Here is a 25900-nt window from a genome sequence, read left to right on the forward strand (position 1 = left end):
ACAAGAACAGGCCTCCGGCCAACAGCCATGTGTGTGCCATTTTAGGAATAGTCTCTAACCAGTGGTACCTTCAGATGACTGCAGGCCCAGCTGACATCCTCACTGCAACCTCCTGAGAGACTCTGAGCCCAAACCACTCAACTCAGCTGCCCCTGTGTTCCTAATCAAGTTAAACTGCCAAAGTTAAGGGGTTATTTGTTATGCCGCAGTGAAAAATAGTGCAGTAAGTCAGGCCGCTGTAGAGAGAATGGATTGTAGGAGAATAAACGTAGAAGAAAGAAAACTTATAGTATCTACATCTTTGCTATGCAAATCGTGGGCCATCAACTAGTAATGTCATCAGCTGACAACTGATTGGAACTGCAGAAGCTGTCTCCACCCAGACTTTCTGAGTCAAAATCTACACTTTGGGCCAGCTGGTGATATGGTGGTTAAGGAGGCTGGTTCCCACATGGCCAACTGCACAGTTTGAGTCCCGGACCTGGTTGCTTGGAAACAAAATAATCTGCACCTTAGCAAGAACCCTTGGTGAGTCTTTGCATACTACAATGTGAGAAGCAATGACAGTGTGGTAAATGGGATGCCTTGGTACAGACTCGCCACCCCCGTGCCCCTCAGTAAGTTGCTTAGTGTTTCGAAGCCTTTGTTTCCTTTCCAGAAAGGAAATAACAGTGGTGCCACCCTCGTGGGTTTTAGGTGAGGGTGTGAGATGGTGCACATCAGGTATTAGCACAGGCTTGGAACGTGGTTGACAGCTGTCAGCTTTGTACCGACTTGATCTGATCCGTACTTTAGCTTCCCTAAGACTCTATTCCTCATCACTTTCTGATGGTGTTTCTTAACAGTTGTTTTGTTTTTATTCCCTGTCAAAGAAAATCCTTTTTTTTTTTTTTTTTCAAAATGTCCTTGAGCTCATCAAAAAACTTTTGTCTATGCCCAGCATGATTCCAGCCATACTGCAGAACGCAGGCGCCTGGTTTCCATGGTCAGTTTCCAGGCCCAGTTCTTAGGGCGATTTTCAGGGCCACCCAGCAGGCTGAAATAGGCCACAGCACTATAAATAGTGGCTTTTGGGCTGCTTTGGGCCTAGCTTCCCAGGCTAGGCCCTTCCCCTTCTCCCTGCCTGCTCCCATAATTGTTTAAATATACTCTGGGTTATAGTTGCAAGTACATTTTCCATAATATGCCTACAGAATGTTTTGCCATCATGCCAAGTTATTAGGGGGAAAAAAAAACCCAAAAACCTTTTTATTTGCTCAGTCACAACCTACCCCTAGTATGTGACAAGAGCTGAAAAAACAAATTCCCAGGTTAGCCTGTTTTTTTCCTTCCTTCCTTTCTTGTCTTTTTCTTTTTTCTTTTTTTTTTTTTTTTGTGGAGAGGTTTTTGCTATAGGGTGCGTGCGCTCACCAAAAAGAGAGACAGAAAGACAGAAAGCGAGACATCATCCTCCAGGGGGATGGCCACGCCGCAATCCCTTCTCCATTCTTCTCTTGGGATCCTGGGCACGCATGCATACGTGCCCAGTGTGAGTTTAAGCCACCGAGTCCAGAACTCCAACTGCGGTCGACTACATGGGAGTCCAGCGACATAGCCATTACGCTAACTGCTGGTCCCTCTTTCTCTTTTTTTAAACTTGCCAGAGGGCACACCAGAGGAGTGAGGGAAGTGAGAAGGCACTCCCCATGGGGAATGATCACACCACAGCTCTTTCTCCTCCATCTCTCCCTTCTGTAGAGATTTTGAGCACCCACATATACAAGCCTGAGTGCCATCCCACCTCCTTTGCTATATGACCTTGTATTATTAATATTTAACTTTTCAATGCCAGCAGGTGGCATGGTGGCTAAGGGCACTGGATTCTCTCATGGCCGACTGTGGTTTCAGTCCCTGGCAGCTTGCTTTCTCACTTTTCCCCTCTCTTTTTCTCTGTCCCTCTCAGGTCAAATTTAAATAAATAAATAATAAAATACTTCTTTAAAAAATATTTAACTTCTCTCCATCTCATTATCTGTCAAATGTGGCTGATGATAATAATGGATTCTAGTTCCTAGGGAGTTAGGAATAAATGAGAAAGCAGACTATATAATTTGTAGGGCCCAGTGTAAAATAAAAATGCAGGGCCCCTCATTCACAGTTAAAAAAAACTCCTAGATAGACAACAGCAGAGCATAAAATAAGTGAGAAGCCCTTTAAGCACAGAGAGCTTAAATGAGAGCACCTGCACAGGGAGGTACCTGTGAGCTGGCCTTGTGTGGAGGCACCTGGTACCTGCCTAGAACTAGCAACCAGCCAGATTTCCAACTTTCCTAGAGTGCTTTTCTTTAAATGACTAACCAATTTCCCCTTAAGGCAAAGTTTATGGGCAAATGACGCAGCTGCAATTTAGCCCCTTCTGCTGAATAATAAACTACCCTAATACTCAGTGACATAAAATCACAGCAGCTGATTATCATCCATGATTCTGTGTTGGCTGGGTGGTGCCTCTATTGGTCTCATCTCGGCTTCTTAAGTGGCTGCATTCAGCTGGTGGCTGGGCTAGGCTGGAAGGTCCGATCTCGCCTCACTCACATGGCGGTTGATGCTGGCTGCTGGAAAGGGAACTTCTGTTCTCCTCCATGCGACCCCGCATCCTCCAGAAGGCCAGTCAGCTTTCTTAAATTAAGGCAGAAACAATCCAAGGGGACAAAACCAGAAACTTCAGGCTTTCTTGAGACCTCTAGAACTTGCATAGCAACATGGTAGTTACTTTCTATTGGTCAAAATGAGTCTTTTTTTTTTTTTTTTTTTTTTTTTTTTATTTTAGATTCAAGAGACGGGTGATTGAGCCAGCTCTGTAGCCTGGTGGTTAAGGGGATCAGAGCCCATATGGCTTACTATGGTTTGCATTCCAGCATGGTGGACTGAACAACATGCTGGGCACATGTACCTCGAGTCCCTACAGCATGAAGAAATGGAGGAGAAAGGGATGTCAGCATGACTACAACCCTTTGAGGGGATTTTTACATCTGTCTCTTTAGCAAGCATATGCATCTTCTTGGTAATTAAAGAAAAGGGATTGACTCTCCTATTTAATGAGAAGAATGACAAAGTTTGAAGGAACAGGGATCCAGGGAGATGCAATTTACTGTGGGTATAGCACAGTTCACATGTTTTAGTCTGCATTAGAATGATCTAGAGAGCCTGTTAACCCACAGATTGCTGGACTCCACCTCCAGAGTATCTGAGTCAATAGGACTGGGATGGGACATGAAGGCTTCGTTTCAGACAAGTTCTCAGGTGATGCTGGTAATCTGGTGACCACACTGAAGAGAGCTGTTGGCAAGTTAAGTGTTAAGAGTTAAGTGTCCACACTTGAGAGCAGTGGTGCTCATGCTCAACTGCTCATTAGCAGCACCTGGGTAGCTCTGACAACTGTGAAGACATCAGTTAAGTCAGAAGCTTCTGTGGTAAGACTCAGGAATCAATCAGTAATTTTTTTTTTTTAAGAGTGACTTTTGTTACACTGTGTGTGCACTTGCAGGAGAAACAGAGAGGTAGAGTGAAAAGTCGCCCTACAGGGGGGATTTGGCTGGTTACTAGTGCTAGGCAGGATACCAGGTGCCTCACTCACAAGGCCGGCTCACAGGCATCTCCCCATGCAGGTGCTCTGGCTGCAATCCCTTCTCTTCCATTCTCCTCTTGAGATCTTGGGTATGCATGCACTGCGTCCAGTATGAGTTTCAAGCCACCAGGTCTGGAACTCAAACTGCGGTCGGCCATGTGGGGGTCCAGCGCTTTAACCATTATGCCACCTGCTGGCCCCCAGTAATTGTTTTAAAAAGCTTCCCAAATTGATTTCAATGTCTAGCCGGAGTTGAGAACTACTACTTTAAAGTTAGACTATGTGGGTTCAAATCCTCGCTAGAGTTCTTCCAAGTTTAGGCAAGTTATTTCACCTTCCTGTGACTCAGTTTTGTCATTGAAAATGGGGATAGCAATAGTGCCTACTGCATAGGGTTGTTCCGAAAATGAAGTTACTTAGTATGTGTGAAACTCCTAGAATAGCGCTGGCACCGTCTTGTAATGGAAGGACTATGTCAATGGCAGCCCTGAGTATTAGTGCAAGAAAGAAACCAAAGCATTGTGCAATAATCACTGGCATCACACACTTTGCTGTAATGTAACCCTGTACGTCATTATGAATTTCATCAAATCCCTTAAACGCTTTTGTAACCTATCCAGTCCCTGATTATTTGAGTAAGTTAGTACCAAGAATAGTTGGATGAACTTCATCTGAACTATCATCACTGAGTTATTGGGGAAAATGCAGGTTTTTCCAAGTATGTACTGGAATATGGCCTATTATTAAAAGGATGTTAATAAAAAATAAAGGTGTGGCTTCCTGGGAGAAGGCCTTTTTAAGGTCCTGAACCGCAAAGACTGCCTTACTGAAAAGCAGCTGCACTTAATGAGTCAAACAGATCCCGCCTTCCTGACCACACAAGAGTAACACCAGCAGTCCTTTCTGACTCAGGCTTCAAGGATTTATAATGGTCAGCATGGTCTTCATGTGAGTAAGAGCTGAAGCTGTACAGATGTTAGGGTAGTAAGTCTTACAACAGTGAGTTCACTCTTAGCATTCTGTTCCATCAGAGCAGGGGTACCAAAACTTTTCAGATCACTACAATCATGGGATAGCAGGTGGTATGGTGGTTAAGGTGCCGGAATCCTACATGCTGATGGCGGTTCAAACCCTGGACCTAGAGGCTTGAAAATCATGCCAGGTGAATGTGCATACATGCCCAAAAATCCCAGGAGGAGACTGGAGGAGAAGGGATTGTGGCATGGCCATCCCCCTGGGGGATGATTTCTCACTGTCTCTCTCTGTCTCTCTCTCTGGTTCTCAGACTGTCTGATTCAGAGCTGGCTTTTTGAACTAATACGGTACACTGCATTGACTTTTATCAGAGGAATATACTAGAGGTACAGAGATATATGTGCCCTATACCAAATACCTAAAACAAAAAATTGCACTCGTGTCCATAAGAAATACTGTTTGGAAAATCATTAATAAAAAGTCTTCCATGATAATCAGTCCTGCTCATACAGTTCCTCTTTCCCCATGATAGCTCAAATTCAGGATATGTGAATCCAGACTGGATTTATGGCTTTAAGGTATTGTTTTTGAAGGGAGGGGTCAATTGGCTGGTGGATACTTAGATGAACCCTTTGAATCTTTAGGATGAAGAAAAAAAATAATTACATAGTATCAATTGCCAAGAAGTAAGAGCCATTCATGCAAACATTCTGAAACTACACATAACATTTGATGTTGGGAATGAAATTAAAAGTGTGCATTTAACTATAATATAATAAACCCATGCTATTAACCCCTTCAGTATAGTTATGAGCCCATAAAAAAAAAATGCAACAAGAGAGGGGAGAGTCAGTAAATACAACCAACTGGGAAATCCAGGCCCCGGAGTGGCACGTTGAGACTATGGGATAAGTATGTTTAGCATGAAAATAGAGACAGACTAGTGAGAAAAATGTGTGTGGGTGTATGTGTGTACTCTGCTGGAAAAACAGGCAGTATGAAAAGTAGACACTCTGATTTCAGCTGAGTAACAAATGGGCTAACGCAGTGCTTCTCAGACTTCAGTGAGCATCACAATCACCTGGGGACTTGGTTCTAACACACATGGCCCCACTCTAGGAAATTCCAATTTAATTGGCCTTGAGGAGTGCCCATGGATTTGCATTTCTAACAAGTTCCCAGGTGATGCTGATATTGCTGATCCATGGACCATTTTGGGGGCATGAATTAAGTATTGGATAGCAATAAACAGCTGGAGGAGTGATTAGTACACTTGGAGACAGAATATATCAGACAGATAGAGATGGGAAGTATGGAAAATCAGTTAAGAGAAAGACAGAATGAGAAGGTCCAATGTCAGACTAAAAGGAGCTCCAGAGGGAGACAGTAGAATGAATGGGGGAGAAGGGATAGTCACAGAGATACCGAATGAGAAAATCGAATTTGGAACTAGAGGAATAAGGACTAAACTATATCAAAATGCTTGGTGATGAAACTGGAATGCCAAAAGCAAAGAAGAATCTTTACAGCTGTCTTAACAGGAAAGATTACCTACAAGGGAAAAACAATAAGGCTAATTACAGACTTCTAATCAGCATTAGTATATACCAGAAGACAGTGAGCTATAATATCTTCCAACCCTCAGGGAAAGTAACAGTGAACCTAGAATTATATGCCCACTTAATTATCACTCAAGAGCAATAAAGATATTTTGCAGACACATATTGTCACTGAAAGAACTAGTAAATGATATACTTGAATTAGAAGGAGAGAGTGGTATGCAATAATAATAAAAAAGAAAGGTGAATGGAGAAACCTGATAGACCTAAATAGGTATTAACCGGTGGGAGATAGATATATAAGGAGAAAGTGGAAATACTAGGCAACAATAATGTGAAAGTTGAAAGGGAAGTTTGGAGTTAAATCATTTGAAAATCTTTGCACTGTTTGGGAGGAGGCTGGACAGATTCATTTTTTATTTTAAGTTGTTTATTACATTATAACAACGTATTAAAGAAAGAAAATAGAATGTAAGCTAACAAATCAGTGGAAAGACACAAGTAGAATACAAAAAATCCAATGCAATAGAAATCAAGAAAAAAAAAGTAAAAACATGGCAGGGTCCAGATGGTCGTGCAGCAGTAAAATGTGATGATGCTCTGCAAGGCAGCCCCACTTGGGAAGGTTCCTGGTTTGAGACCTGGAGACCTCCCTGAATGTGCTGGGCACAACTTGTCTGTATCTAGAGCTGGCTGAAGGCTGGGGAGGATCATGGCTTCAGGACCCTTTGGAGGTGCTGTCTCTCTCTTTCTCTCTCACTTTGGAACAAAAAAACATTTTTAAAAAATGACAAAAAATAAATAAACTGAGAGAACTATTGATACGGAACACAATAAATGTAAATAGAACAAAATCTTCCATGCTTTGTAGATTGAGTTTAAAAAGATAAGATGATCTCAGGCTGTCTGATTCAGAGCTGGCTTTCTGAACCAGTATGGTACACTGGATTGACTTTCATCAGAGGAATATGCTAGAGGTACACACAACACAAAATGACCCAGAATCATTTGAAAGTAATGAGAAAAGATGTACAGCACAAATAACAACCAAAAGAATGGTGACCCAGCATCATTATGAATACTAGGTAAAATAGACTGTGAGGCAGAAAATCATTACCAGGAATAAAGAGACTCTTTACTTAATAATAAAAGAAGTAACTTATTTTCTATTTGATTAGACTTTTAAAATGCCATCCACAACCAACCTAGTTAAATTTACTATTCATTAATGTGCTAAAACCCACTGTTTTGAAAATACAGTTTTAGAGCATGCTTCTACACCTCTCTGAAAGCCCGGACAAACTCAAGCATACTGTCCTCGCTCAGATTGAACTTCAAGTTTGGGAAGAAACACCATCCATCAGATGACTAGAAATCACCGCAGGGCCACAAGAAATATGGGAAAGCAAGAAAATACCTCTCCTCCATAGGAAAAGAATAACTCCTCTTCATTCAGGCAGTTTGATGGAATTCATGGAAATGTCTGATAATCTAGAACATTCATAATGGCAAAGCTAACAGGAGAGAAGAGAGACAATGAACTGCAGAAGAGAAAGGAGAAAGGAGTTGACAAGTTCCAGGAGCTGAGGAAATTCTTGTAAGATCTAAAAGAGGAATTACACACTTTACAAAAGAATCAAATGGAACTGTTAGAGATGAAGACTATAACAGGAAGTCAAAATCTCTCTTGAAAGTATTAAAAGCAGACTAGATCATACAGAAAATAGAATCTCAGACATAGAAGAGAAAATTGCTGGCCTAGAAAAATCCACCACGAAGACAGAAAATTGCCCCCAAATTTGAGAATAGTATACGAGAAATACTAGATACCATCAAACATACAAATATCTGGATAATTGGCATCTCAGAAGGCGAAGAGACTCATAAGGGCATTGATAATCTATTCCATGAAATCCTGCAAGAAAACTTTCCAAACCTAGAGAGGCACTCAGAGATCCAGTCCCAAGAAATACAAAGGACTCCAAATAGAATCAACCCAAGAAGATCTTCTCTAAGACACGTTATAGACAGACTGACCAAAACCACAGACAAAGACAAGATACTAAGATTGGCAAGAGAGAAACTCACTGAGGTTTATGCCTAAAGTCAGACTTGTGTTCATGGATATGTATGTATCAGCTGTGCTTGCTATTGGAAATATTTAGATTAAGTTCATTAGCAAATCAATAAAATGGGAGGAAAAGGCATAAAAAGCAACCATTGGACCATTGGATACCGGAGACAGTATGGGAGGAGGGTTGGACAGGGCAGAGGGTGAGAGAGAAGGAATCAAGGATGGCAAAAAAAAAAAAAAAAAAAGCAAAATATATAGGAAATGAGAAATGGAAAATTATTTGTTGACAATAACATGTATGTTGATGTTCTTGATTGAGCCAATATACAGTGTATTCTGGATGGAAAATCTCATTTAGTATGCTATAATGATGTGTAGTGAATGAATGTAAATAAATAAATTTAAATTTAAAATAGAAGCATACTGTCCTACTGTAGATGAATATTTGTAACACTTCCTCAATACCAGAGAATAGATGTTATCTACAGGTTTTTAAAATTAGGTCCTTAAGACAATAAGGAAGCCCAGCAAGTAGAGTGGTGGTTACAATGCTGGACTCTCCCACATGTCCAACCATGTTTTGAGTACCAGACCTGGTATCTTGCTTTCTCACTTTCTCTGTCTCTCTCTAGAGGGTGCACATGCCCTATAGCAAATTTTAACATAATAATAATGATAAATTAGGTGAATAATTCTTTTTAAAAAAAGACAATAAGGAACACTAATAACCACCAGGATGAGAAACCATCCTGGTTTTGTTTGTTTTGCCAAAGTTCCAAGAATCACAATACCTCCTTATAAAGAGAAAATAGAATTCATGACAGAATTGTAACTTCTGAAAATTTTATTAGGTAATGGAAGAGATTTTGCAAGACAGAGAGAGACAGAAAGTGAGAAATCACCCCCTGGGGGGATGGCCACACCACAGTCCCGCAACCCCTTCTCCTCCATTCTCCTCTCGGGATCTTGGGCACGCACACGCGCCGGACGTGAGTTTAAACCACCCGGTCCAGGACTTGAACCACAATCGACTACATGGGAGTTCAGCGACATAGCCATTATGCCAACTGCTGGTCCCACAAACATATATTTTCTTGAGCTTGAATTCTGCTTTTCTTGAGTAAAAAATTCTTCAATATAATCATTAGTCTGTCGGGTCATGGCTGAGGAGCAGCGAGAACCTTCTATGGGCCATTTCACGCCAAGTTGGTGTCCACTGTTGAGAGCATTGCTGAAGGGGCTGGCTGTCATTTTGTTGCTTCTCCAGCATCTTCCCAGCAACTATAATATATCAAGTATCTTCCTCCAGAGCAAGTAGAAAAACTCCAGGGAATCATCCTGAGAGGATAGCTGTTGCTATGTTTTTGTCTGTTTTGCCAAAGAGGCAGGGAAAACAACCGAGCTAAGAAGGACTCAGAAGTATAGATCTATGAAGGGTAAGTTCAGAGTCCCAGGCAGCAGCCACTCTCTTCTCTGCCTGCAGGGCCAGCCCCATACCTCTCAGTCAGTTGGATAATGCCTCAAGTTACGCAATTACAAACCCATTTCTGTATGCAGTACTTTGTAAACCCTTGGGAGGAGGCCTTCCTTTCTAGTTTATGAATCATTGGCTCCTCAGCCACTTGGCTCCATGTAGCAACAGCAGTTGTAGGATTGAACTTCCGAAGCTGAATCATTAGCTTGTTAATTGATTTAAGAAATTGCTGACATAGTGAGTGCTTACCATGCATCAGACACTGTTTGAGCATCTTGCATGTGTTAACCCACCCAATGAAGTAAATATTCTTACTATGTCCATTTTACAGATGAGGAAATTGAGGCTCAGAGTGTTTAAGTAGCTTACTCAAGATTCCTCAGTTTATTTGCAGATCTGAGATTCATCCTTAGGCTGTGTGATTCAGAGCTGGCTTTTTAAACCAATATGGTACCCTATGTTGACTTTAATCAGAGTCATATATAATTAGGAGAATGATGGTTTCGCGGGCATTTCATTAAATTTTGGCATGTATATAAAGGCGTTTTTTTTATTTTGTTTGTGTCTTACTCCAAAGTCAAGAACATAATGTGTATCACATTCTATGCGCCTGTCTTGGAAGAGCAAATGGACTCCACACAGTAATTTTAAAAAGTGGAAGTTAAAAGCCTCTGGTAAGAGAGTCTTTGTTTTGCAATGAAATTGTTTATGTGTTAACATTACACCACACTCTGTGGTATTTGCTGATTGGCACAACCACTGCCATTTAAATTGCTTCCCTAATCGTGATAATAATGACTGGGATTAGCCTAGTTCAATGGGTGCATGCTTTCCCCAGGGCTACAAAAGCCTTCTCTAGAGATCCAGGCTTTCCTGGCACTGAGAAGTTAACTAACAAGGCTGCTTTTTTCTTTGTTCAGTTTATTTATTTTTTTATTTATTTATTTTATGAGAGAAACAGAGACAGAGAGAGTTACCTTTAACTGGCTCTCACGTCACTATCCTTCCCCTCAACCTTCCCAGCCAGTCGCAGTCACGGGCTTGTGCCTGGGCATGTGCTATGTACAAGTAAACCCTCGAAATGAACCCCGTCTTCCATAGAGACCCAGGATCCTGAAGCAACGTCCCACCTCAGCCACCGTGGCGGCCCGAGGCTGCCGCTTCTACGTGGATAAATAGCGGCCCTTGGTTCAAAATGAAGGAAATCAAGGAACAGAAGAAAGGGTTTCTGGCCAAAAGGAAAATTGTGCTCAAGTGATGAGGAGAATGCTATGAAAGACTGTAGGCTTCTAGAACGTTGGGAAACAGGTGCTGCTGTTTGTTGGCTAGCTAGGTAATTGAGACGTAAATGATTTTAGGAAAAAAAAGTATTTTTAAGTTAGAGAACCCTTGTTTGCCCCTCAGCAGCCTGTTACTTAGAATTTAAGTGCTCATTGTATTCCTAAACCAAAATGTGTTTTTTCTAAGCATCTCGAACCATCCAATCCAGAAACATAGGAAGTAAAAGCTGACAGCCCCCCCCCCCCATTCTTCTTCCTCTCCGATGAACTCACTTTCATGGTATGTTCCTCACAGGAATAAGGATAAGCCAAGTATAAAGAAATAATTTAACTACTTTGACTAACAAAACAGAGTTAACTTGTTAATCATACACAGTGTCGTCTTGGTACTCAGTGACTTAGAAATTCCTTTGGGTTTGTTCTCATTAAGGCTGTCAGGTGTAGTACAGAAATGTGGGGATGTCTATGTGCTTAGATCCTGGTAAACAGGAGCTGGTGCAAAAGTTGCAGATAATCCCTTTTGTGCCCTTCTCCCACCCCAGGGTTTGGATTTGCTCGGATCATAGCTACCTGGAATAGAGATATCTAAGGTGCCTGGTCCTTACAAACACAAGACTTTAGGAAACACTACAAATACATTGGTTTGTAATAAAAAGGATTTTAGGGGCCTTCTATATGTTCTATGATATTAATAAAGGACGATTTTCACTCCCTGAAGTTTGTATTACACAATGCTTTATATATAAGGGTGTGGGAATTTTTTTTTTTTTAATTTTGCCAGAGGGTACATGCACTCTCTAGAGAGATGATGAAAGAGAGAGGGCCAAAGTACCTACTTTGGGAAATGGTCATGTCACAACCCCTCCTCCTCCATTTCTTCATCCTGTTGGGATCAGGGGCATGCAAACACACACACTCGGCATGTTTCTTAAACTGGCAGGCCCAGGACTCAAACCATGGGCTCAGCCATGTGAGATTTGACTACCTTAGCCATAAGGGCATGGAGCCAGCCCTAAATATAATTTTTAAAAATAAATTTATAACTAATTCGTGTGTGCATGAGAAATTTTTGATATAGGGCATGTGTGCTTGCTAGAGAGACAGAAAGTGAGAAATCACCTCCTGGGGGAAAGGCAACACTGCAGTCCCTTCTCCATTCTACTCTCAAGATTTTAGACACACTTGCACACATGCCTAGCGTAAATTTCAAACCACCGAGTCCAGGACTCAAACCACTGTTAGCCATGTAGGGAGTCCAGTGATATAACCATTATGCTATCTGATGGTCCCATGTATTTTCTTTTTAAGCAGGAGATTTTTTTCATTTATATGTTCAGCTGGAAATAGGCAATCTTTTTTATTTTGGGGAAAAAATTACTTGAGTACTTTTTTTTGAGACAAGGCACCTCATGCTCTAGGAGAGGAAATAATAAGAGAGACTATTTTTCTTGTGTTTGAGGAACCATCCATCCAAGTTCCTCTTGGTGAGTGCAGCTCTTGGATGGTATAGGATCAATATGCATAACAAACTTTGGAGTTTCCTGGGAGGAAAGGAATTGAGATCACCTGAATCCCCACATTTACCTCAAAGATTCCTAATTATAAAAACCCATATGGAGACCCTTCAGAGAGCAGAACCAGGAAGGTAAAATGTTAATGGGAGTCTCAAGTTTGTGAAGACTGGCTTCCCACCACTTAAGTGCATATGGACTTGCTTTGAAGCTAAAAGACAGTGCTCCCAGGTTCTAATGATGGACCTGGATTTACTCCAGTAGTGTTTGCTGTTGTTTTTCTATATCAAAATCTACCAAGGGAAGCCTCCAGCTCTCCTGTAGACTTGCATTATACAAACAACATTACCACATTCCCCAAATATTCTTTCACTCCAGCTATGACTAACATTCTTGGAACATTTCCTATGATAAATTAGAAGCAGAATTAAATATGTAAAATCTGATAACTATATACTTAGCTTTATTTACAATTCCTATAGCTTACTTAGAAAGCCAGTAAATTTTAACTAAAACACACACACACACATCCCACCCATAGTGGGAATAGAATTGAGAGTCCAGAAATAAACTGATACCTCTTTGTCCAATCAATTTTTGGTAAGGGTGCCAAGATCATTCAATGGAGCAAAAAGTAGCCTCTTCAACAAATGGTTCAGAGACAACTGGATATCCACACGCAAAAATTAAAATTGGACACTTACTTCATACCATATACAAAAACTAGCCAAAAATGGGTTGAATAGCTAAATTTGAGAGCTAACACACAACTTTTAGGAGAAAACATAGGGGTAAATCTTTATACACTTGGATCTGGCAATGGTTTCTTAGATATGACACTAAAGGCACAAACAATGGAAGAAAAAAATAGATAAATTTTACTCTATAGATATTAAAAACCAGCACAGCTTGAAGCCTAGTGGGTAAGGGAACCAGATTCCCCCATCACTGACCACAGTTTGGGTATTGTTCCTGGCAGCTTGAAAACATACCAAACACATGTTGTGTGTATACTCATAATCCCGACTGGATGGAGAAATGAACAGATTGCAGCATGACCATGCCCCATTAGGGAATCCTTTCTCTCTCTTCCTCTCTGTCTCTCTCAAGCAAATGCGTATATCCTCTGTCAATTAAAAAAGTTTAAAATAAAAAAACCTTATGCATCAAAAGACACTATCAGGGCTGGCCCTATGGCTGGGGATTAAGGGAGCCAGATCCCACATGGCTGATCATATAGTTTGAATTCCAGGCCTTTTTGCTTGAAAAACGCAGTAGGCATGTGCTTGCATGTCCCAGATCCTGTCAGGATGGAAAAATGGAGAAGGGGTTGTGGAGTGCCCCATTGAGGAATGCCTTCTCCCTTTCCTTCCATCTGTCTTTCTCTGGCAAGTGCGCTCTGGCAATTGAAAAAGGAAAAAAATGTTGAAACTCCCTGAGAGGATTGCATGACCAGAGTAGGAAGTCCAGTGGCCCTGGGTAGGAAATCACAAGATGCAGTGTGGTCTGAAAAAGCAGAGAGTGAGCCCTGGCTTGGTGGCATCACCATGATCAACAAAGCTGGGAACAGCCAGCCCCTTCAGACAAACCTGGGTCCTCTAGTTTGTCCTCTCCCTGGGCTCCCTTAACTCATCTCTCTTAAATGCTGGGTCCTTCAGGCATGTGGAATTTCCATTTCTGCCTCAGTGAGCCCTGTATTCCCCACAGCTGCCGAAACACCAGGTCCGAACTACCAGACTAGCAGGGCTGAGCTGTGGCTTCAAGAGAAGGAGAGGAGCAAGCAGGCCCCTCTTTGGGGCACATGGAGTCCCTGGAAAGACAGAAGAGGACTGCTACCAGAAAGGGACATGGCGTCCTGAGCATGTGGTATGGGATTCCCCAGTTCCATGTACTAACTCAAGTATAGGTCACTGTTCTCCTAGACGATAAAGCTACCACTTCATTTTCAATGACTGGAGCTGATGAAGAGAACTCTCAAAATGGCTGTATAGTCAGTCAGTCTGAAGACTTGAGGCAGGAAACCACTACTGTAGGGACATATGTGGAAAACGTGGCCTTTTCTTTCTTAGAGAATATGTCCTGGCATTCTCTTTTGACTTTAACTTATCTTTCAAAATAAAGTTGATATGTAAGCACATATGTGAAGTCACTCACTTCCTGTCTTGGAGTCCACTTTGTGAGGAGAAACTCCCCTGGTAAGTGGAGATGTAGAAAGCTGAGTCAGCAAGAGCATGGGTGTGAGTGGCCATGGTTCTTCTCACCTTGGAGTTCCTCGTTCACCCAGGATTCCCCTCCACACCGTCTTGCACAGGCTGGTATTGCTCCCTGGGATATCATTACTCTCCTCACCCTTCTCTCTTTTTTTTTTGCTATATGTTGCTTGTGCTCGCCAGACAGAAAGACAGCGAGAAATCACCCCCCAGGGGGGATGGTCACGCTGCAATCCCTTCTCCTCCATTCTCCTCTCAGGATCTTGGGCACGCACACACACGCACCCGGCATGAGTTTAAGCCACCGGGTCTGGGACTCGAACCGCGGTCGACTATGCGGAAGTCCAGTGACATAGCCATTATGCTAACTGCTGGTCCCCTCCTCACCCTTCTCTTCACGACTAACTCTAGCTCATCCTTCAAAACTCAGCCCAGGAGTCATTTCCATGAAGAGTTTTCTGATCACTCCTGGCTGGGTTAGATGTCCCCTCTGTGCCCCCTTGGACACACCAATATCCTTACTCTGACCATACCTTATTGGTCTTATTTCTGTGTCTTCTACTAGATTCTAAGTTTCTCAAGGGCAGCTGGAACTGGTCTGCCAAAGGTTGGTGCACCATTTCCTGACTGTATGACTGGTCAGTTACTTAAACTCAATTTCCTCATCTGTAAAATGGGAATAACCATTTTCGCTTTATTGGGTTGTTTTGATGATTAAAATTTGCAAAACATTTAAACAATCCCTGGGACATATGTGCTCAATTAATGAGCTATCATAATAATAAAATGAAAATAGTTATTACTATAATGACTATTGATTATCTCTTTATTCTCTGTGTCTACCTCAAAGGCCAGTATGAAGCAAGCACTCAGACAATTGGTGTGAAACAGAACAGTGGTTCATATGTTAACTGAACATCTAGAGCTATGTTCTCCAGTGTAGGGGACCACTGGCTACACATGGCTACTAGGCACTCAAAGTGCAACTAGTTCAAACCGGGATGTGCCAAAATGCACTGTGTGTTGGAGATGTTGTATGGCAAACAAAGTAAAATATCCCATAAGTAATCTTTTATATTGATTATGTGTTGAAATGAAAAGCTTTGGGGTATTTTAGGTTAAATAAAATATATTCTTCAAGGGGTCAGCAGGTGGTGTGGTAATTAAGGCACTGGACTGCCACATGCTTGACTGAGGTTTGAGTCCTCCACCTGACCACTTGAAAATCATGCTGGGCACGCACACGTGCATGTGGGTGTGTCCAAAATGTCAGGAGGAAAATGGAAGAGAAGGAATTGTAGCATGGCCATCCCCTGGGGGGGTGATTTATCACTTTTCCTCTCTCTGTCTCTTTCTGTCTCTCTCTGATGAGCACATGCCAAAAAACTTTTAAAAAACAGTGTGTATGTATGTGTGTGTGTGTATACACACATAACATACCTGTGTGTGTATATATATATATATAATATGCTCCCATTTTACAGATAAGGAAATATTAGTTTTATATAATATATTACATATATATGTATGTGTGTATATATTATATTGCATATATATTCTTCAAAATAATCTCACCTGCTTATTTTTACTTTTTAAAATGAAACTGCAAGGAAACTTAACATTACACACATGGTTACACTACACTTTATTGCACACCACAACCTATAATGCTAGCTTTAGAGGTGTAGATAATTCATTTAGAACAATGATTCACTTAGAAGCAAAAGTACATCCAATTGCTTTACAAAGGATTTTCCATGCAAGGTTAATAAGCTAATGTATGGAAGAATGTAGAAAAAGGACTAAAGCTGTATTGGAATTTCCAGGTTCGCTGCGATCCTGAGATTCAGGAACTGCGTCAGTGGCAGAAGAAACTGCGGGAGGACAAGCACATTCGGCAGCGAGTCCAGTTCTTCTGGGCCAAACTAAAACAAAAAGGTCAGTTGCTTGATTCACAATTCTTAGTTTATTCAGGAAAAGCCTGATTCTTATTCTAGGCTCAAGAAGGAAGGCCTTCTGAGGTTTTATAAAGGCCTTATGTCTGCATGGAACTCAGTGTGTGTGTTAGAAGGGGCTGCACAGGAAGATTTCATTCTGGAATGACAGGTGATAGGGTATAATTACATGGCCATTTCCTGCTCTAAGGAACAAATTCAGTGTCATCGTGTGTCTACTGTTTTTTTTTTTTTTAACTCTCTCTCTTTTTTTTTTTAATATAAGCTACAAGGCATCAAGAATAACCCGTTATTTTGTAAACACAGTGTCTATCAATATGATAGGTAGTTATTCTTCTAAATTGTTGATTGTTCTGAACTTAAACAGTATCTTCTGCTTGTCTTCTCTCCTTTTGTGATGGTTAATTTTATGTGTCAACCTGCCTGGGCCACAGAATGCCCAGATAGTTGACTAAACATCATTTTTGTAATATGTTGTGAGGATGTTTCCAAAAGAGAATAGCATTTAAATAGCTGGACTGAATGAAGCAGATGGCCCTATGAAGATACATACTAGAGGTTTTAGAGGTCAAGGATTGTGACATATAGCTTAGTCTCAAATTATTCAGAAAAATAAAAAGAATGTATAACATGCGGGTCAGCAGGTGGCATGGTAGTTAAGGGCACTGGACTCCCACATGGCTGACCATGGTTCAAGTCCTGGGCCTGGCAGCTTGCTTTCTCACTTTCTCTCTCTTCTTTCTCTCGCTTTGCCCCTCTCTGGTCAAATTAAAATAAATAAATAAAGTTAAATTTTTAAAAAAAGTACAAGTTTATTAAAAAAATAACATAACATGTATATACATAGATAGATGCACAAAGGCATAGAAAATAAGAAAGCAAATATGGTGAGATAAAAAATATTGGTGAATTTAGGAGGTCTGTATAATTATTGCAACTTTCCTGTAAATCAAACCATTTGTGACATGTAGGGGCCCGCTGAAATGCCAAGGCCCACTCTCTGGCCCAGATATAAGAGTGGTACTGGCCATGAGAACTTGATCATATCCAAATGAATTCAGGAAGTGAGTAACTGGGCTAGCAGGTTGTATGTTAGTTAAGGTGCTGGACTCCCACATGGCTGACTGCAGTCTGAATCCTGGACCTAGTGGCTTGTAAATTACACCAGGTGCTTGTGTATGTGTGCCCAAAATCCCAGGAAGAGGATGGAGGAGAAGAGATTGCAGCATTTCCAATCCCTCTGGGGAGTGATGTCTCCCTTTCCCTCTCTCTGTCTCTCTCTGGCAAGCTCATGTACCCTATGGCAAAAACCTAAAAAAAGAAAGCAGAAAAAAACAATTTCAAAATTATAAGTTTAAAAAAACTCCAATATCTTATCTCCAGGGGTTCTGACTTAATTGCTTTGTAGTGGGGGCCAGACATCTGTGTAAATGTTGAATTTCCTAAATTCTAATGTTCACCCAGAATGGACCCTAGGGAGGTTCCAGATCCTCAGTTGTTTTGTGTTGTCCTTCAAACATGGGGTTCTTGGGCCAGCCCATGGCCTGGTGGTTAAGGTGGCTAGATCCCATGCCGGCTCCCCTGGTTTGAAAAACACACTGGACACGCATGCATGTGTACCCATAATCCCAAAAGAGAGAGAGGGAGGAGAAGGGATTGCCACATGACCACTCCCCATTGGATTGAGGATATTTCTCACTTTCCTTCTTTCTCTCAGTCTCTGGGCAACAACAAGAACCTCTGTTGCTTTTGCAGCTGCCATTTGTTTACTCAGCAGTTGTTTGTCTTCGCCACTAGAGTGTAAGCTCCATGAGGATAAAGACCTTACCTGCCTTGCTGACCTCCTAGTACAGGGCCTGGCACAAAATGAGTACCAGATAAGGAGTGGTTGAGTGAATAAGTGAGTGAATGAACAGGTGGATGGATGGAGCTGTGACTATTAACTGAGTCAACATATGGAAGTGCCTGCAGCAGTGGAGAAGCTCGTTGGCTTGGCCGTCCTAGGGCCCCTCATAAAAAAGCAGCTTGAGCTGTTACTACTTGGCTGGCCCAGCACAGGCCTCTCTTCCACGCACAAATGCCATTTCATTTTACTTCACAATTGGAAGACAATCAGGCCTGTAATCAGTTTAAAGGTTGAGGAAAGTGCAGCGTGCCTCTTTATATCTGTTCCGTATTCTTTGGAGTTGATTTGCTGTTGGCTGATTGATTGATCTGGCTTGCTCTGCAGCAGGGAGAGTGGATTGAACGTGCGTGCATTATCTAGCCAGCAGTGCAGAGGCCAAGTGAAAGCATTACCATTTCCACCCTGTTGCTCACTTCCCTTTCCTTCCAAGGCCCAGAGGGAGCAGTGTTTACCAAACAAGATGGGGTTCTTCAGTAAACACCCCAAGGTGACCTGATCAGGAAATTCCCTTTTACACTGAAAGTGTGAAATGGCCCTTGGGCCCAAAAGCCAGTTCTGTCCCAGAACTGTGGTTAGTTCAGAAAAAGTCAGCATGGTATTAATAGGCAAAGCATAGATTTTGGAGACTGCCAGACCTGTCTTTGGCATCCTAGCTATCATTTCTATCCATATGACCCTGATCTAATTAATTTCATTAAGCTTCAGTTTTCCCATATGCAAAATGGAACTAATAATGGTACCTGTCTTACACAATTATTGTAAAGGAATTTCAAGAGATAATCTTTAAAATGGTCTTAGCACATAGTTCCATGTTACTGTTATAATGTGATTATTGAAATATCTGGGTGCTTTTGAACAATTCTGTATTGACTTCCTTCAGTAGACTAAGCTCCATGGGTTCCTGGAGGAACCCATAGTATTTCATACTGTAAATACCAGAACAGAATATAGATAATATGGCAGCTCCTTAAAAATATCAGTTTCTTTGCTGGATTTATACATAGGTTAATATTTTTTTTCTTTAATGAAGTTAAAAAAAAAAAACCCTAGGCCCATGTTTGTCTTATTCACTTCATTGCCCAATGTCTACCACAGAGCCAGGTTTCAAGCAGGTTGTCTGTGTGTATTTGGGGGATGAAGAAATAGAGACCCAGGAAGATTGAATGATTTCCCCAAGGTCACACCGCAGTTGAGTGGCTGAGGCTGGAACCCTGGAGTTGCCCCTTCTCTGTCCTGTCTTCTAATGCATCCCTGAGGAGACTGGCAGAGACAAGACATGCTCTTCTATCCTACCATCAGATCTGGACTACCCAGGGAGCTTCATGAACATGATGTACAGCTTTGCCCATTTCTTAATATCCAGGCTTGCTGCTTGGGTTTGCGTTGACAGAAGCCTCTAGGTAGGAACAGAATTCCAGGGAAATGGGTACAACTTGTTGCCCACCAAGGGATGCAGAACTTTTTGTTCCCTTCAACTGTCCCCAGGCTGAATCATTTTATTAAAACTCTTATGCTAGACTTAGCTCCTGTTTTAAACTTTATGAATCTGGGGGGTGTGGAAGTTTAGAAAATAAATCCCCTTGGCCAAGGTGACACCATAACTAGACCCTGAAGACCTTCAGTGGAGCAGTTTGAAAATGGACATTAAGCACCTGCTAGTTCTCCTTTAGTCTTGCAATAAAAATAGTGAAATGATTGCAAATGAAAAAAAAAAATTTAAAACTGCATTAAAGGAAAACAAATCATCTATTTAAAAATCCAGCAAACAAACATACTTTTAAAGCACTGCCATTTTATCTATATTGGGCTCTGGTATTTACAGTATGAACACATATTGCCAAGTTCATTTCTTGGAGCAACCTTGGTGCAGACAGGAGGTCTGAAGGAGAGTAACACCAGCTGTTGGGGTAGACTCCTGGTCGTATATAGCCAGTCTCAGGTTACACTGAGTCAGAACCAGCCCATGGCAGACAGTATTTTATTCTAGGACAGTGATGGTGTGAAGTTATCCTCCAGTCTCTACCCATCGGGACAGATGTAGGAATTATTTTTAAATGTGTGGAAGTAAGAGTTCAGCCAGTATAATTCAAAAGATGTCTAAGTAATTTCTGAGATGTGGTCAAAAATCCTGTCTCGGTTAATAGCCTATTTTTAGCTTTACATAGTCAGTAATTGTTTTTGAATGTGCTCTATAAATGGATATTCGTATTTTATTTGGAAATCTAGTAATGAACAGGGAGAAAGAAACCATAGAAATTGTTCCCATAACATTAGATCAAATTTTGTACATATATTCGTATACACACACACAAGTGTGCGTGCGCGCATTCAGACCGCATCAGATAAATTTCTCATATACATGTGCACATATTCTTTATATGTGTACAGATAATTTTAAATGACTTTATTGCTTCTTGATGTTTTGAAGAAAAGGCAATGGGTGGAGAATGAGAGGTATTTTTATTTTTTGTTTGCTTAACTGTTTATTTTCTACTTTATTCCAGGAGTGTTTTTTAGTAATGATAAAAATACATACAGTATAATGTTATTATATACATTTAGTAATTGAGTTAAAAAATTCAAATTAGGGGAAAAATAAAGCCATTAAATGCAGTAAGTAAAACACTATGAAGTCTATACTTGTTAGAGATTTAAAAATTAAAAAAAAAATTAACAAAAATTGAACATATTCTTAGGTGTACAATGTGATGATTTAGTGTATGTACACACTATGTAGTGACCGCTGCAGTCGAATTAATCAACACACGTATCACCACTCACAGTGACCGCTCATGTGTGTGTTTCTGGAAGGGGCTGTTAGATCACTTCAAGTATGCTGTTACCAAATTTCAAGTTAATGGTACAGTGTTATTAATTATGGTTACCATGAAGTATATTAGATCTGTAGAATTTACTCATAACTGAAAGTCTTCGCCTTTTAATCAACACAGGCTTTTCTTAGAAACAAGGCAGAGGGAGATAGTATCTGTTATACCATTGACCATGTCCATGAGAAGAAAGAAGCCAGTTGTTCAGGAAGTACTGGGCCCTTCCCGAATACATTATGAGTATTAGTAATATCCTCAAAAATGTTCCTACAATAAGTAGAAATAGGGCTCTGAGTTTCCTAGAAGCCACAACAATAAAGGAAAACAGGAGCATTAATGGTTTACTGTGTTCTCAAGATTCAAACAGTTTCTTGGAAGCACATTTATTTCTGGAACTGACATTCGATTTTTCTTTCATATAGAGAACACCACGTACCAGTGACTGCCATCCTGTCCCTACATACAATAACGAGTTTTTCAGAGCAACCTTTACTTCTAGAGCAGAATGATGAAAGCTTAGGGGAAATCAGAGAAAGTTCTTTTCTCTACTTTAAATTTAAATTATGTGACAAATCTCACGAGGATTGCCCTATGGTTTAAAGAATGTTCTTAAAATAAGGACCTCATGGCAGCCCCACCACCTGCTTGTGCCCTCAGGACGCTGCTGGAACGGAGGTCTTTCCTCCCCATTCCATGTGACTGGGTGTGTCATCGAGAGCAGAAAAGGATGCCTGCCACTAGGGAGTAGCTGCTTCATCGAGTGTGTACCGTGTGCCAGGCACTATACTAAGTACCTTGTGTCTGTACCTTTTAACCAACATAGAGTTTTCTTAGAAACAAGACAGAGGGAGATAGAATGTGTTATATTATTGGCAGTGTACCATATTCCAGACACTACTGAGCACCTGGTGTAGTCCTCTCACCTGTGCTTTCAGAGCGATGATATCTTCTTGGTACAGATGAGGAAGCCAGGGCCAGAGGATGCAACTTTCACACAAGCCAGGAGGACCAGGGACCAGGGATTTGAACCCAGATCTGCCTCATGCCAAGGAGGCCAGGGTCATCCTAGGCCATATTATCCTGTGACTCATCCTCCTGAGACAGCTGCTATTGAAGTGTGTCAGCCCATGGAATTCTTTCATCTATCTGTCAATTTACAAACAAACAAACAAACAAACAAATAAATAAATGTATCTGCGCACACACACACACACACACACACACACACTCACACACACAGAGGTGTTTTTAATATGAAAGCATATCATTGAAACTCTACTGTAACTTACTTTCTTCTTCACTTGACAATATCTTATTGACATATTTTATGCCAAGGCATACAGATCCATCTCATGATGTTCAGTGGCTTTTAAAAAATGATAGAACCCTTACCCTTTAAAATTTTTTTTTATTCCCAGAAGGTATGTGTGCTAGCCAGAGATAAGAGAGGGAGGGGGAGAAAGCACCACTCCCAATTGGGGCGAGGTCATGCCACAATCCCATCTCCTCTGTCTCTATCCTGTCGGGAATTTGGGTGTACATGCACACGCATCCAGCATATTTTTCAAGCCATCGGGGTCGAGATTTGAACCACTGACAGCCATAAGGGATCTGGCTTCCTTTAACCACTAGCCTCCGGGGCCAGCTACCATTCTTTTTATAAACCAATTCCTATAACAGACATTTAACTTGTGTAATGAACAATGATCCATAAATTTTTTGTAAATAGATCCTGCTTCCTTATATAGTCTTTCTACAGAATAAGTTCCTAGAAGTAGAATCCTTGGGGCAAAGGATGTGCATATATTAAATTTAGACAGTGATCGTCATATTATCATCCAAAAGTGTTGCCTCAATTTATACTTAATGACACCAACCCACTGCGGGACTTTAGATGGGTGATGTAATCTTCGGGCTTCATTTTCCCTCCTTGTAAAATGAGAACGATTATGCCTCAGTAATCATTCTAAATGAGGTCATTGTTTTAATAATACCATGGCTCTTCCAGAAGAAAATATATCTGTAAATCTGTCATTTTCATTTTTTTTCTTTCAGCTCTCCTTAAACCTTAGATTCTTCTCCATTTTAACCCGCAAAAGAAATAAAAATTTGATAAGAGACATCTAGTGATGTGCCTTAGTGAAGTTTTCACCAGCTCTATGTTTAAGACTTACCAATGGGCGGAGATGTCCAGTGACATCGACTTTCACACATATCCTGTCATTTAACATTTGCAAAAGTCTGCACAGCTTGGATATGCCTTCTACTGAAATGCTCAAAGATCTCTACTCTTCAACTGAGATTACAAAGTAAAATAAGGGCCAGCAGGTGAAACGGAGGATAAGACACTGGATTTCACTTGGCCGACTGTGTGGTTTGAGTCCTGGACCCAGCATCTTGCCAGGCATGTATGCATACCCAAAATGCCAAGAAAAGAATGAAGAAGGGACTGCAGCATGACCATTGTCTCTGGGGGATGATTTCTCACCCTCCCCCACCCGTCTCTCTGGCAAGCACATACACCCTGTAGCAAAGTTTAAAAAAAAAAAGTAAAATAAAAGATGATTTATTTTTTCAATAGTTTGCCCCAGATGTTCAAGATCTTAAATTGAAGTTAAATTCTAGTTGCAACCTCACTAGCCTCTTTACCTCATTTGATTGTTCAGAAAAAAAACCCTCATTTGATTGTTCAGCGTCCTTTGTACTGATAGTTGTGTAGACACAGAATGCTTTTGTAGGATCTAGATAATCTACACACCTCTGGGAGGCTCATGACCAGACTGGACTAAGTTCCCATTTCTCAACTGTGCAGCCTTCAACAGGGTGCTTAACTTCTCTGTGGCTCAGTGTGAACAGCGACAAATTGGCATGCTAAATATTAGTGCGCATACTGGGGTTTCTGTGAGGATTAAATTGGAACAGTGTCTGACTCAGAAGTAATCAATAAATGTGACTGTTATTATTATTAAGCGGAGTGTTTAATATATGCTCAATATACGTTGTCCTTTAGAACACTGGCTTTGAGAGTTGAGAGTCTGAACCAAGGCCCTGCTTCTTACCCAGTGTGGTCATGGGCAAGTTGCTGTCCTCTCAAGCCTCAGTTTTCTCTTCTGTTACATGGGGATAATTAGGATCTGTCTCAGAGGGCTCTTGTGAGGATTAAATAAGGTAGTCCTGGATGGCATTAAATTGATCACTGGCACAAAGTGGATGGTCAGTAACTGGTGGCTGGCTTAAGTAACATCTACAAAGCTGTCAGCAAAACAAAAGTTTTTATTCCATGTAATTTACCTACAGATGTGGTTCTCAAAGCTTGCTACAGATTAGAATCTCCTGGGGGAAATTTGTAAGTGTGTGTCAGGCTAGAGGCCAGAGAAAGTGATTACATGGGTTTATTCTTAGTAGAGTATGTGTTCTAACCACATCAGCAGAACCCTAATACTATGGATTAGCTGCAAGATCACAGTAATAGCTTTGGATTCAAAATCTTCCTTTGCCAAGCTTGTCTCACTAATGCAATTTCATTTGGATTAAAATGCAGAGGGACTGAGTTCCTGGCCCAACTCTGCAGTTTACCGGCTCTATGGATGGGTCTTGCTTTCTGCCTTGAAAAATGAAAGGGTTGAGTCAGGAGGGCCTGCTATGGGGCAACTACAAGCCTTGAAAACTTTTGCCATTGTCTTAGTGGTGGTGGTTTGGTGTGGGAGTTTGGTCTGAAGATGGAAGGCAAGAGCAACAGACTTGAACACTCTGTTTACTGTTGGGTGTTTGTCGGGGAGAGTGAGGTGGGGTTACTGAGGGCCAGAGAGTAACTCCAAAGGTTGAGTTTGGGGAAATAAAGAATGTGTCATGGCTGCCCTTAGACCCTGGTCTGGATGAAGCCAGCTCCAGGATGACTGGTCCCACAGCTTCCAACGTGGTGTGTGGGGCTCCCTATTAAGCAGCTCTTGGCGGTAGACTGTCTTTGACCTCATGATATATTTAACTTAGCCACTGATGAATCATTTCTTTAAAACTTTCTTTCTTTCTTTCATGAGAACAGACAAGCACCCTCAATAGGGTCTTATGCAGTGACTACCCTCCCACGCCCACCCCACACACTCCCGTCTTCCCAGTAGCCCGGAATATGGATGCACATGTCTGGCATGCACAGGTTGGCCAGGGAACTGAACCTGCAACCTCCCATATGGATACAGCTTCACTTGAGCAGTGCATCACCAAGCCAGTCTGTAATTTTTTATTTTGGGGGGAGATTTTTTTTTTTTGGCTATAGGGTGCGTGTGCTCGCCAGAAAGACAGAGAGAGACAGAGGCACAGAAATCTAGAAATCACCCCCCCAGGGGGCATGGCCACACCGCAATACCTTCTTCTCCATTTTCCTCCCGGGATCTTGGGCATGCATGCACATGTGCCCAGCGTGAGTTTAAGCTACCGGGTCCGGGACTCCAACCACGATCAACTACATCAGAGTCCAGCAACATAGCCATTATGCCAACTGCTGGTCCCGGCTAGCCTGTTATTTTT

The 25900-nt window shown here is 41.4% G+C and overlaps 1 protein-coding gene across 1 annotated transcript in view; it reads left to right on the forward strand.

Moving 5' to 3' along the window:
* Positions 1 to 25900, forward strand: part of IQCK (IQ motif containing K) — a 130342-nt gene that overhangs the window by 78332 nt on the left and 26110 nt on the right. Inside the window, exon 8 of the mRNA XM_014587063.2 lies at positions 16514 to 16625. Within this exon, the coding sequence (XP_014442549.1) occupies positions 16514 to 16625 (112 nt within the window). The remainder of the gene's footprint in view (positions 1 to 16513; positions 16626 to 25900) is intronic.

This window comes from Tupaia chinensis, unplaced genomic scaffold (genome assembly GCF_000334495.1).
Source record: "Tupaia chinensis unplaced genomic scaffold, TupChi_1.0 Scaffold000182_1, whole genome shotgun sequence".
Classification (NCBI taxonomy): domain Eukaryota; kingdom Metazoa; phylum Chordata; class Mammalia; order Scandentia; family Tupaiidae; genus Tupaia; species Tupaia belangeri.